The sequence below is a fragment of the Gouania willdenowi genome, chromosome 8 (assembly GCF_900634775.1).
Source record: "Gouania willdenowi chromosome 8, fGouWil2.1, whole genome shotgun sequence".
Taxonomy (NCBI): Eukaryota; Metazoa; Chordata; class Actinopteri; order Blenniiformes; family Gobiesocidae; genus Gouania; species Gouania willdenowi.
Genome location: NC_041051.1, coordinates 28,304,499 through 28,318,660, shown reverse-complemented (window position 1 = coordinate 28,318,660; position 14,162 = coordinate 28,304,499). Strand labels below are relative to the sequence as shown.

Genomic DNA, 14,162 nt, shown 5'->3' with positions numbered 1-14,162 from the left:
AATTGCGTCCTGAGAGTAGAAATCATCACCAAATCACAAGTAAGGCCAGAGACAGAAAGAGTCAGTTAATAATGCAGAGAGGGATGACAAGGGAAGGAAATTGGTACATTACATACATTAGTATATACTGTACACACCTATTTATATTTTTCCCTTCAACGCTTAAACATAAATACATTTTATGTATTTATGTTTAAATTGCTTAAATTGAGACATTTTTTTTTTATTTCCCCACACTAACAGTTCCGTAACGGTAACGCTTACTGACACACAGAAGCTTTTTTTCTTTTGTACTTGCGTGAAGTGAGCGAAAGTAAATTTTGTCACGTAAGTTATAAATCTCAGCCTCTTCAATAAATAGTTTCTGAATATTTATTTGGGAGAAGTTTTTGTTGTGCTTTAAATGCTATTTGACTTGTTTGAAAAGCTACAATTTCTGCTCGTGTAAGTAATTTTGATTTAGTGCATAGCGGTGTGGTGCTAATATCATGTATTATGAACTCGTTTTTGAGGTGAAACAAATGCGTGTAATCTTGTCTTGTAGTTATTATCCCCAAACTTCACAAAAGTTCATTTTGTAAAATGTTCTCTAAAGAAGAAGAATTTAATGTAAATTTTTTTAGCTCATAGATAAAATGTGCTGCTTAACGTGCTAATGCTACTAAAGGTACTTAATGGTTAAATCTGTGCGTTACCATCCGGTGTTTCTCTCTCAGAGTCGGAGTCCAAGCTCAGGGAGGAAGGGAAGGCTGAGGACTTGACTCTCCTCTGTGCGCCCCTCCCTGGCTCTGCTGCCAGTCCCTCGGACTCGTCTCCGGCGTGGCTCCGTGACGACTTGGCAGACATGGGACCATCTCTCACACTCGGCGTACATGAGGACTGATGTCATAAATGAAAAACGTGCATGAAAAAAAATGCATTACATGACCAAGATTTGATCAATTTCTCCAAACCGTTGTATGGTTCTACCTGTAAGTGAGCGTCGGAGTCGGGGTTTTGTGCTGAGTTGAGTGACGGGGGCCCATCGCTGGTCCCTGGGGTTTGGGACCGCTCCTCTGGCTCCATGGTCTGCACCCCAAACTCATCCAAGAGGGCAAAATGATGTCCCAGAGGTGAGCAGGTCGCCTACATCGTGCAGTCTCCTCTTCCTCTGCAAACATCCACACAACAAGCAATGCATCAGTGTTTCTCAAATCGGGGTATGCAATGGCAGCACTTGAGAGAGAAAGAGTAGAAAATTAACAAATAAAGTGTCAGTCGTGGTTCCACCCCAGGTGTGAGATGACTGGAAATTATACAAACTAGGGATGTAACGATTGACTTAACTCCCGATACAATTCAATTCACAATACTGGGTTCACGATGCAGTTCTCTCACGATTTACTTTATAAAATGAGACTGTAGACAAATGATGACTGTAAAATATTCTTTTTTTTTTTCTTTGGAAATAAAAATATTGTACTATTTTCTTTTATCTTTCATTGTCAAAATAATCCCTTGATAAACTATACAAAACAATGCAATTTAATTAAAAATAAATCCTGAATGAAATAAATAAAGAAATAGTACAAATGAAGAAGAAGCCTTTTCATTTAAATTCTGGCTCTACAGTAAACTATCCTTTTCTTTTTAAAAGTGCAACTGAAAATGTATTTTGTGCCTTAACAATTGGACTTCAAAATAAATCCCATATCAAAGAAATAATATAAATAAAAAAACTATGTCTTTCATTTAAAAAAAATTATCATTATAAAAACTACATTAAAATAATAAATTATATATATACAATATATATATATATATATATATATAGAGAGAGAGAGAGAGAGAGAGAGGGAGAGAGATTTCAGAGTATCGATGTGAACCGTGACACATTTGAATCGATTTTAAACTGCCTCACGATTAATCTTCACATCCTTAATACAAACTATAGAAATAAATCTATTCAGGAGCCACTATATCTGTGTTTTTCAACCTTGGGGTTGGAACCCCATGTGGGGTCGCCTGAAATGTCTAAAAAATTAAACATTGTAATTATCTTTTTTTTTTTTTTTTTTTTAAATTGAAACAACACAATCTTAAACAACTGTACTAAACTATGCTTTCACTGTGAAATATAAATCTAGTTCAACTAATTTGCAGTTAAAAAAAATGTGTGCCAAACATGATTAAAAACTAATTCTAGAAAGAAAGAAAAAAGATCTTTGGGGTGAAATTCTTGATATCAAAATGAGCTCACAATTCAAAAAAAGTTGGGTACAACTGCACTAAATACAGTTTCTTTCCACTTATTATATACTGTAGTTGTTTTTAAATAGTTTTCTAAGCAACATGTTGCAGTCGGACAAAGGGAGTACTTGGATTTAGAAATAAGGGAAATGCAGTACTTGAGCCAAAGAGGTTTCAAAACCACTGCAGTAAATCACTTTGACTGAGCTTCACAGTTAGCATTAGCATTAAAATGCTGATTTGTTACTGGTTTGTTTTCTATTTATGTAAAGAAAAGAGTCAGTGGGAAAGCTGGAATGACCCAGACTTCCTGAAAGCAACAAAATAAGTTCAAGTAACTTTAGCATAATGTTAGCATTAGCAGAACTAAATGTGGCTGCTGTTCGCTAGTTAGCTACTAGCTAACGCGCGGCTAGATGCTTCACTGACTGTGACGAATGCTAACCATGCAAACGAGTCTTAGGCTAACTTATTATTACTTTTATCTCATAATTATTACTTTTTATCTAATACTTAAGAATCTCATCTCAAAATGTTACTCTTGTATCTGCTAATTATGACTTATCGCATAATTAGGGGTCAGGCAGCCCAAGCTTCTTTCTTTCTTTTTCTTTTTTCATCATCAAGTTCAAAATTTAAAAAATTCACAACAAATCAAGCATATGTGCTACAGAGTTGCAACAGTCACCAAAAAATGTACTTTCTTTCACCCCAACACAGAATACATTTAAAGGTGCAGTCTGCAACTTTTATAAAAGTGACTTTTTGTCATATTTGCTAAAGCTGTCACTATGTAAATGGACTTGATTTTATATAGCGCTTTATCACCACACTGAAGCAGTCTCAAAGCGCTTTACATATCAGCTCATTCACCCAATCACTCTCACATTCACACACCAGTGGGACAGGACTGTCATGCAAGGTGCTAGTCAACCATTGGGAGCAATTTAGGGTTCAGTGTCTTGCCCAAGGACACTTCGACACATAGTCAGGTACTGGGATCGAACCCCCAACCTCTCGATCAGAAGACGAAATACTACCACCTGAGCCACGGTCGCCCGTGTAAGAACAGTTTTACATCAAACTAGAAGTTTGTGTGAAAAAAACAGACTCATTGAGTCCCGCCCCCTGCTGCTCCTGCAGCCTTTGGCAGATTGCCCGAATGCAACGCGACCGAGCAAAAAGAACCAATCAGAGCCAGGATTGTGTTTGATGGACTGTCTGACAGCTGTTGCTCACAGGCCCCGCCCCTTTCCCAGAGTTAGAGCGCCGTCTTTTTTACAGTGTATGGTCTGGAGGAGTAGAAGATGGAATTTTCTGCTTGAAAGATAATTACTGCTGCTTGATTTACATTATGTTTGATTTGTAATTGTTACACTAGAACTCTGTAGTGCATGTGTTGTTTGTGTGCGTGCAGCAGTCTCCGTTTGGATGCTGTAAGTGACACTGTGTTGTTGCTGCTGCTAGGTTGGTGTACTGTGTGCACATGAGAGAGAAAAGCCCTGCAGTAATATGCTTTTAACAGTGCATGTTATATCACTGTGATGTTGCTGTCAGGCTATTGTTAGCTTGTTAGCTCCTCTGAGGGAGGGACTTTGGAAAGTTTGGAGGCAGGGCAAGAGAGCAGCGGGGAGGGAGGGGGAGAGAGAGATCTGAGAGTCGCGGACTGCACCTTTAAACCTTTTGCAAATTATTAAGGCCATCACTCACTGTAAAATCTGATAAAAAAATTATTCTCCCACAGTTTTTTGCTCAAAACTTGCTACAGTGCATCTTCTGTCCTACACAAACCATACACACAGTTTTTTGATTTATCAAAAATTGAGCCTACAGTGCATTAAAATGTTTGACTGTAAACAGCTTTCCAAACATATACTTGCAAAGGCTTGCTAAAAATGTTCACTTAAAAAATTACACAATTTTAGAGTAATTGAAGATGATGTTTGGAAAATAGCATAATTTTATCTCAAAAACTGATTTTTTTCTTTTTTAAATTTAATTGCATTTTGTGAACAATTGGAGTCAATGCAAAAATGTCCTTTTAAAACATTAGTTTTTCACTTTTGGAGTCAATAAATCATTGGTAAAAACAAATGATCGACATCTCCATGCTGTCTACATGCAGTTTGTGTATTTTCCAATTTTTGTCTTAACTTCCTTTTTGCCAGCTGTTTGAAATTTGCATGGTGTCACCATTTGCCTGGCCCTGACCATTGCTGCGCAGCAGCTGTAATTAGGTTTTTTAATCTCGCAATTATGATTAATGGTCAAATGGTGAGTTAAAATGATGACATTTAAATAACTTTTTTTATTAATATAAATGGCTATTAATCTTGGAAATGTGACTATTTATTTCATAATTATGACTATTTTATTACTAAATTCTGACTTTTATTCTTGTAATTGTGACTTTTGTCTTATTATTATTACACTTTATCTTATAATTATCACTTGTTATCTAATACTTAAGACTTTTGTCACAAATTTATGACATTTGTACTTAATAATTATGACTTATCTCATAATTAGGTCTTTTAATCTAATTATGACTTTAATCTGTTATGACTTCTCTGACATTCTATCACATATAAATAACTTTTTACTTTGTGATTACGACTTCAATCAAAGCATTTAAAGTTTTAATCTCATATATATTACTTTTCACGCAATAGTTAAGACTTTTATCTCGTAATTATGACTTTAGTACTTAATGATTACGACTTATCTCATAATTAGGTCTTTCAATTGCATAATTAGGACTTTTATCTCACAGTTATAACTTCTGACATTTTATAGAATATAAATTACTTTTTAATTATTGATTATCAATTAAAATAATGACTTTTTACGACATAATTGCGACTATAATCTAATCATCTCATAAATATTACTTTTCATGCAATAGTTTAGACTTTTGTCTCAAACTATGACTTTTGCGCCTCTTAATTGTGACTTATTGTAACATGAAGACTTTGAATGTGATCATTATATTTATATGTATATGTATATGTATATGTATATGTATATGTATATGTATATATGTATTCAGTGGTGAAAGCGGGTTTGGAAAAAGAGGAAAAGGCAGCCCTCACACCCAGCAGGCCTGTGTCCGCCCCCCTCTGCTGCCCCGGTGCACACAGCAGAAAAACGCCGTGCGGTGCACCGCGGTGTCCCGGTCCTCGGAGGACGAGGCCCGGGCCGATGCTCCTCTTTCCGTCAGCTGACAGGGACAACACGGACCCTGAAACCCCCACACCACCCACCCAGCCTCGGACTGCAGCTCACCGGGGTCGGCCTGTAGCGCAGGCTGAAGGCTGGGTCTTCTCACTCGGGCAGGCCGGAGAAGAGGCGCTGCGGCCGGCCGTGGTGGTCGGCGGAGGGTCGCTGTGGGCTCATGGAGGAGCTGCCGTGGTTTTGTGCTCCTTCAGCTTCTGCTCGGTCTCTGTGCGCGGAGATGCCAAGCGGAGGACTCCATGTTATTCAGCTCTAAGGGACGCTGCCGTACGTCACGCAGACAGGGAGGGCGTTAAAGGCACGGGGCCGTTTTCAAACCTTCAACTTTTACCCCTGCTGCCTTGCCCACCTCCTCCCTTTACTTTATCTCCCCTGTCCCTGTGTGTAACTAGTAACAACCCTTTAGGGCGCCAAGTTCACCACAGTCACACTAAAATATCACAAAACACACAACTGTGAATCCACTGTTCACAATGACTCTTATTTACTTTGTAAAATGTATTATTTATTATAAATCAGACATAGGAAACTAGCAGTGCGGGGGCCACATTCAGCCCTTGGTATGATTTCGTGCGGCCCCCAAAATAAAAGGCACAAAATAAAATTTAAAAAAACACACAAAACTACAAAAACACTATAAAAACAACAAAAATAAACAAAAGGACAACAAGTGCATACAAATAAATCCTGAAAAATATGCAAAACATCTACAAAAATGTCAACTGTATTTGACATTTTGTAAAAAAAAATAAAAAAATAAAAAAAGCAAGAAAAAATACACAAAACAGGAATAATACATGAAACAGCAAAACTTCCCAAAGTGACTAAAAAAATGTACACAAAAATACAGCAAATTTACACAAAAAAAGACTCCAAAAACCAGCAAACAAAGAGACATAGACAAAATTACTCTAAAACACACAACATGGAAGAAAATTTAACAAAACTACTGCAAAAACATAGAATTAGACAATAAAAATGAGAAGATATTGTAAATGCTGACATGAATGTTGGTAAGGTGGCCCTCAGATTAGACTATCACAGTTTTTTGGCCCCATTGTGATAAAAGTGGCTCGGCTCTGCTCTATAGTTAGTGGCTGTAGCTGCTTCACAATTTCCTGATGTAAAATAATCTCTTGATAAAGCTCTAAACCTGGTGCTTTTTGATGATATCCTGCTAGTGTCAGGTTTATTTATGGGCTTTTCCAAAGAGTGAATACAAACGTGTTTAGACAAAATGATCAACACAACGGACAAACATTTGCCTGCACAAGCTTTTTTTTATTATTATTATTTCAGTTTGTGTTTTCATTGCAGAGACAACAATCAAGTTAATGGAAACACATGAAGTGGTTGTAATTTTAGAGGAGATATAATCAAACATCTCATAGTGAGTATATTGTTTAATTCAACGTGTGAAGAATCAAGAATTACAACTTTTTCTGTTGCGATTGATGTAAAGCTGTTTCAGCATGGATTTAATATCACTGATGTATCAACCATAGTCAAGCTTTACTTGTGCTCAAATTGTTTGAGACTTTTTGGTTCACTAGTACACAGGGGTGGTCTGGGTCTGGGACACAAATTCAGCCCTGACACTTTCTGTCCAAACCAGCCCATACTACATTATCAGACACCATGTAGAAGATGTCATTAAGTCAGCGATTCTCAACATGTGGCTCTTTGTGTCTTGATTTTAATTATTGTTCCACCAGAAAACCTGAGGGAAACTTTTTAACCTCCTTTAAAATTACTTATTTCCTTTGGCCATTTTGCAACTTCCTTTTTACACTTACACTTTTTTCAGACTTTGCAACATTCTTTGCCAAGAAATATCTCTTTTTCTGATTTTTTTCTTTGTCAGTTTTTCAAGTTCTTTTTGACACTTTTATCCAATTTTTGTCCTTTCTTTATTTTTTTGGGCCACTTTTTATTTAAATAAACTAACTTTTGCCCAGTAACTTTTGCACTTGTTTCATTTTCCCCCTATATTTTGCCTCTTTTTGTTACACATTTTTGCCTTTTTTCACTAATGTTTGCCACATTTTGCTCATTAAAGCCACCCTTTTCCATTATATACCACCTGGTTCCTCTTTATTTGCCCATTTTTTGGCCACTCTTGACTGCTTGTCCCATTTTAGTCACTTTTCACTCTTTTCTTGCCACGTTTTTGTCACTTTTGGACCAATTTTGGTCACTTGTTATATGTCTGCCTCCACTTGCTCGTCATAGTCGACTGGACAGGCCCATTTTGAGTCGACGTCCCAGTGGGACGATGCCTGGTCTGCCAGATGGTCAGTCCACCCCTGGTAGTACAACTAATAGCCTTTAGACTAATAAGGAGGTGGGGGAAAGTAAGTAAATTCCCCCCACTTGGCACAAATTGGCTTTGGAAAATATTACAAGTACTCACTTGACTGTAATTGAGTTGCTTTTATGTGTACTTGTACTTTTTTTAAGTATATTTCTAAATCAGTAATTTTACTTGTACATTTTAAAAGAATTAATGTCATTTGTTACATTTCTAAACCCAACCATTACTGAGTAAATTATTATTATTTTGTGTTTTAAAATGATCAAAAGACATCGTGAAACTACAAAATAATTAAATGACCAGACAAACAATTAAATGCATCACATCATAGCCGACCAATCAGATTAAATGTAATGCACCAAGCCAAAACAGCATTGAATACAGGTTTTTTTTTCCAGTTTTAGAGTTCATAAATGTGGCTATACTTAGAGCCTGATCATTTTTTATTTTAATTAAATTAATTGGTGCTATTTTGTTAAAAAAGATTTTGACAAACCTATTATTTTATTCTCTTCCTTTTTAAGTTTATACATGAGATGTTTACTGTATGGAAGGGAACCGTGGCAAGATTTATAATCAACAATAAACTTGTACTTTATTATGTATTTTATGTATGACGTACTTCTACTTGTACTTGAGTACAATTTCAATCAAGTAACAGTACTTCTACTTAAGCAGGATATATCAGTACTCTTTACACCTATATAGAGCTTACGTATAGCTGATATCAGTGATATTGAATTAATGCTCAATCATATATTAATGATTGTGTTCCATCACACACCAAAGTGCTCCCAGCCAGTGATTTCACTGTAGAGGGCGTTTCCGGGACAGGCGGTGGCCACCACCTGCCTGTGTCCCTGCAGGGTGAAGTTCCCCACCAGCCGACCTCCACCCACGGCGCAGGAGGTCAGCTGATGTCTGACCAGGCCCATGGCGTGCTGGGACGGCAGCTGGGACGTGTAGTCCCCGATGAAGGACACGCCGTAGCCTCTGGAGTTCTGTCCCAGAGTGTGGGCTCCACGCCACAGCCAGCCCCGCCCCTCGTACAGGAAACCATCAGAACCCGCTACAAAGCTGCAGGAGAGCACAGGACAGGAGGCCTGTACATCCATCTACTGTATCATCCATCTATCGTCCATCATCCATTCATTATCCATCCATTATCTATCAATCAATGTCCATTAATGTGGTTCAGAATATGATGCTATAAGTAAAAGTTTTTCAAATTTTGCCAGATCGCATTTTTCCTTGTTCCTATTGATATTTTAAACATATGTACCAAAAACTTTACCGATATAGAGTCAGTAAAGCGTGGCACACTTTTGCACTATTTTTATAACTCAACCAAAGAATGACCAACTTTCACAGATATCAGAAATTTGAATGATATAAAGAATAATTAATAATAGTTTCTCCCTATAGTTACACTAAATGAGTAAGAACAGATTAATAGTTAGAACAGTTTCAAAACTATTGCTGAAAATACAAAAAACGTCAACATTTTGAAAAAGTGTGCAGCAATTGACTCCATTTTTGGTGCAGATGTTTACAACGTCAGTTGGAACGAGGCAACAAGCAATCTGGCAAAATTTGGTGAAAATTAATTTTGTGAACCGCCCTAATGTCCATCCATCCAATTATCCATCCAGTTATCCATCAATACAGCATGTCCATCAGTCATCCATCCATCCATCCGTCTGTAGGTCAGTCCATCATAAATTGAATCAACCAATCATCGATCCATCCAGTTATCCATCAATACAGCCGTCCATCCATCCTTCTTAAGTCAGCGCATCATCAATTTATCCATCCAATGTCATCCATCCATTTATCCATCAATACAGCATGTCATCCATCCATCCATTCTTCACTCCATCCATCCGTTCGTTCATCAGTATGTCCATCCATCCATCCATTTATCTATCCAATTATACATCTGTCTGTCCATTCATCCATCATCCCACCCTCCCTATCTCCATCTATCCGTTCATCAATATGTCCATCCATCAGTCCAATTATCCATCCATCCATCTGTCAATCCTCCATCATTCATTCATCCTTCACTATCTCAGGTAAACAGTACATGTATACTGTACATGATTGAAATCATGACTGTATCTGTACCTGTATCCGATGTCATCCCATCCTCTCTCCTCTTGGTGGAAGCGCTGCATGGAGCGCATGTTGGCAGAACACTGCTCGAAGGTGAGACAGGGCTGACCTGGAATGTAAGTGTGGTGGATGTACAGGAAGTTCAGCGGTAGGGAGAGGTTAGTGGGCGTCCCTTTGTACGGTTTTGCCCCCCACTGACAACGAGGAATGATGGGTGGACAATCTGAGAAAGCAAAGAAAACCCAAGGTGAGACAAGACAATTTTATAGGGCTCGCTATTTTTCCACGCTAATATCGTCACAAATTGTTGCAAGAATTTTGGTAACACTTTACTTGAAGTTTTATACATAAGGCTGACATTATGCTGTCATTTCTGTCATTAGCATGAATAAGGTGTCATGAAGGCTGTCATTAGGTGTCATTTGATAAATTATGACACCTTTGGAGCTATGTTGGTATTTTTTTCGGGCTAGGTGGAGGGATCTAGTGGGATTAAGTAGGGTTAGGGGTAGGTAGGGGTAGGGTTAGGTTGGGTTAGGGTTAGGGTTGGGGTTAGGGTAGCAAGCAACATGAACTTCATGACACCTTATTCATGCTAATGACAGGTGTCAGGTCATAATAATGACGGCGTAATGTCAGCCTTATGTAAAAAACTTCACGTAAAGTATTATCAGAATTTTTATATAATCCTGCAATTTTTCCACAAAACTGCCCTAAATTACACAATTTTTCTTTAAAAAAAAAAAAAAATCAAAAAAATGTAAATATCTGTCATTTATGATATCAGTTATATGTGGAAGTCCAAACTAGGGCACAATAATGTTGCTTTAGTTTTTTTTTTCTGCCTAAAATTTGTGCCCCATTGAGTATTTGGCCCCTGAAAAAAAGGAGTTTGACAGCCCTGCATTAGAGGAATGTGTTGTATTTTGTTTGTGTTATTTAAATAAAATGTATTGAACGAAAATTTAATTTATTGTTGATTTTTTTCTTTCCTCACCCATATACATGTGGATGAACTCGTTCATCCCTTCCTCTATCCTTCCCATCATCTGTCCCTTCTCCATCTCATCCATCGTGGAGCCTCCTGCTAGTCTTCTCTGCAGCTCCTCTGACTCCACTGTCGTCCTGCTGAGCCTGGATGGAAGCACCAGCCTCCTGAAGTTGTCCTTGCGACGCTGGCTGATCAGCAGCGGGGCCTCATCCATGCCTTTGCCCTTCAGCTGATGACAGTAGTACTCTGTCAGCAGGCTGCTGAGCTTCACATTTTTCCTGGATTTGTTCGAGACCTCCATCCCTAACAGGGTGCCATCCATACCTCCGTTAACCTGAGCAGTGGTGAGCATGGAAGGTGGATCTGATAGAGTGAAGACTTGCGGGGTTGTGATGCTGTCCCAGCAGCCATCAGGTCCAAAACGGTTTGAGGCCGAGATGTTCTGCTCCAATGTGAGAGCCAGATTTCTCCCCAGGGTGAGATGGAGCAGTTCTTTGGGAGTGCCTGTGTTGGAGAGGAAACCAGCCTCCATACCCATCAGGAGCTCTCCGAGGGCCACGCTGGTGCCGTCAGGAGTCAGGACCACTCCTTCTTCAGTGAAGTCCTCCGTCACCCTGTGATGCACAGCCTTGTGGATGTAGTCAGAGAGGCTGGAGTTTAGTTCTGCACCAGCAGAGTCAACATTTGGGAGGAAATGCTGAGTGAAGGTGTCATTGAGGCTCGCCGCTCGCCTTAACTTCTTCAAGACAACAAGCGGCTCTGATCCAGGATCCTCACCTTCAACCTGCTTCACTGCACTGATGAAGTCCTTCATGTGCAGGGTCAGCAAAGCTGAAAACATATAAAACATCATTCATAAGTAGAGCTGGGCAATATATCGACATTCAAGATACATCAAGTTTTCTATTTTGGGGATATGAAATATCACAATATCTCATGACTTTGAGGCGTGCAGAAAAGATTGTGGTCGACCCCTCCCACAACGGACACAAACTGTTTCAAACTCTCCCTTCTGGAAGAAGGTTTCGGTCCATCAGAACCAGAACTTCCACACACAAAAAGTTTCTTTCCTTCTGCCACCAGCCTCATGAACACAGCCCTGGTCCCCCACTGACCCCCCATCACCACCTCTATAAGGACAATAATAACCTGTTGCACTTACAGTATATGTACAGGTATATATATTTATCCTTTATTTATTATTTATCATTATTATTATTGTTTCTGGTTTGTTTTTTGTTTTGTTTCTGTTCTTCGCACCAACTACCAAGTTAAATTCCTAGTACTGTTTTTATACTGTACTTGGCAAATAAAAACCTGATGATATCAATATATATGTATTGTAGCTTATTTTGTTTTAAAATACTTGTTTTAGGAGTCGTTGCTTTCACTACTTCTCAGAACAGCTTAAAAAGCATAGTTAGATGGATTTCTGAGAGCGTTCTAACCCAAACCTTCCTCTAAACAAGCCAAACTACAGAACTCACCCACACGTGCTGTCCTTGAGAAGAGAAACAGATTATAGTGGCACATATTGATCAACTGTTTGTTAATAAATGAGCCTGTATGGCATTTTGTATCAGAAAATTTAACCCAGAACTATGAGCCAAAGGATTACTTTCAGTTGGAATAGCTACAGGTCAACAAAACCAGGTGGAAAGCATTCCCTAAACCAGTGGTTCAGTGGTAAAGGTGTCAACCACGTTCAGGTACCCCCACTGTAACGGAAGGTGGTTGAACACAGACATGAACAGTCATGTGGAGACAGGGCCATCTATAAGGGGGGGATAAAGGGGAGAGATTTTTCAGGAACAACCATAAAGTCAGAAAAATGATGGTTCATTGTTTTATTATAACCATTTATTCATTTTTCAGAATAATATCCACTGTTATCCAGGAAGTTTTTTTATTTGCGCCATAGTATATAGTCATCTTAAAATCCTTGTTTAATCAGAAATAAAAGTGGCTGAAAATGGATATAAAAAAGTGGTAAAAAGGCTGCAAAATGTCAATATTGGCTTTCAAGTTGCAGAAATGGGGGGGGTTGGGGTAATAATAACATATGCAAGATTAGCAGGCACAAGTGGTGGAAAGGATTTATAAGTGCTGAAAATGTCTTGAAAGTGGGAAAAATGTGCAGAAAATGCATTGAAATTTGATGAAGTGGTAATGCAAGTCAATTCAACTTTATTTATATAGTGCCAATTACAACAAAAGTCATCTCAAAGCAAAAATGTATAAAAGGAGCAAAAAATGACAGAGCTCCGGCGGCGACGTTGGCTGGGAGCTCGGAGACACAGGAACGCTAGCCTGGGAGCTAGGAGACACCTCCAGAAAGTAGCTCTGCCAGTAGGCAGTCCTTTCTGCCTGGTCCATCTCAGCTAAACCCTTCTCTGCTGGGTCCACTTGAGGCGGGATCATTCTGTTACGGTTCGGTGTGGACCCAAATGCAGGGAAAGAAGGAGGCAGGATCGTAGCATATCGTTCCTGGAACCAATCCATGTTTTTATTCCAAAATCCAAAATCAAAACTTAAATCCAAACCAGGGGAGTAGGGACAGGGAGCAAGACCAGACACGAGGAAGGAGCCAACGAACCTGACATCACACACAATGATCCCACAGTCAAACTGTGTCCAAGCACTCAGCTAAATAGTGGAGGAGGCCTGATTGGGAATGGGCCACACCTGGGTGAAAACACGAGGGAGCTAATCAATCACCACCCAAGCACACAGACATCACTGTGGGGTGGAGCCACAGACAAGAGTTAACACAAACCAAATAAACAAAGACAGAATAACAAAAAGAGGACCGATTGGGTTAACATAAACAGAACCTAACATACAGTGTCCTCCTCAAGGGTCGAGACCCCCTGGAGATAGTTACTGTGTTGTTTTACTAAATGATCAACTATTTTCTTGCCGTTTTTATCATTCTAATGCAAAAAATCTTTCTGCAGGCCAGGCTAGACAATCTAACTGTCCAGTTTGACACGTGCTGAAGTCTGTATTAAATGCACCAAAACCTGCCTACAGCCACTTTGTGATCACACACACACACACACACACACACACACACACACACACACACACACACACACACACACACACACACACACACACAAAGCCACTAGAATAACACATAGCCTACTGTATACTTTAGTGCAAAAGGCAGATCCTCATGTTACCTTGTGTGGACATGCTGACCCACAACAGCAGCAGCAGTAGTGAGAGGGTGAATGTCCAGCTACTTCCCTCCATCCTGAGCCCTGAACCAGCTTC

At 39.1% G+C, this 14,162-nt stretch overlaps 2 protein-coding genes across 2 annotated transcripts in view; both read right to left on the bottom strand.

Moving 5' to 3' along the window:
* The window catches only part of wizb (WIZ zinc finger b), a 43,524-nt gene extending 37,799 nt beyond the window's left edge, over nt 1-5,725 (bottom strand). Inside the window, exons 1-3 of the mRNA XM_028454665.1 lie at nt 5,515-5,725; nt 970-1,150; nt 696-879 (exon numbers count right to left, since the gene is read on the bottom strand). Of these exons, the coding sequence (XP_028310466.1) occupies nt 696-879; nt 970-1,065 (280 nt within the window). The 5' untranslated portion in view covers nt 1,066-1,150; nt 5,515-5,725. The remainder of the gene's footprint in view (nt 1-695; nt 880-969; nt 1,151-5,514) is intronic.
* Nucleotides 5,726-8,247: 2,522 nt separating this feature from the next.
* pglyrp6 (peptidoglycan recognition protein 6) lies at nt 8,248-14,162 on the bottom strand. The gene is made up of 4 exons (XM_028454667.1): nt 14,069-14,162; nt 10,890-11,714; nt 9,905-10,115; nt 8,248-8,854 (listed from the first exon to the last, which is right to left on the bottom strand). The coding sequence occupies exons 1-4, from the start codon at nt 14,139-14,141 to the stop codon at nt 8,554-8,556; spliced, it is 1,410 nt and encodes a 469-aa protein (XP_028310468.1). The 5' UTR covers nt 14,142-14,162; the 3' UTR covers nt 8,248-8,553.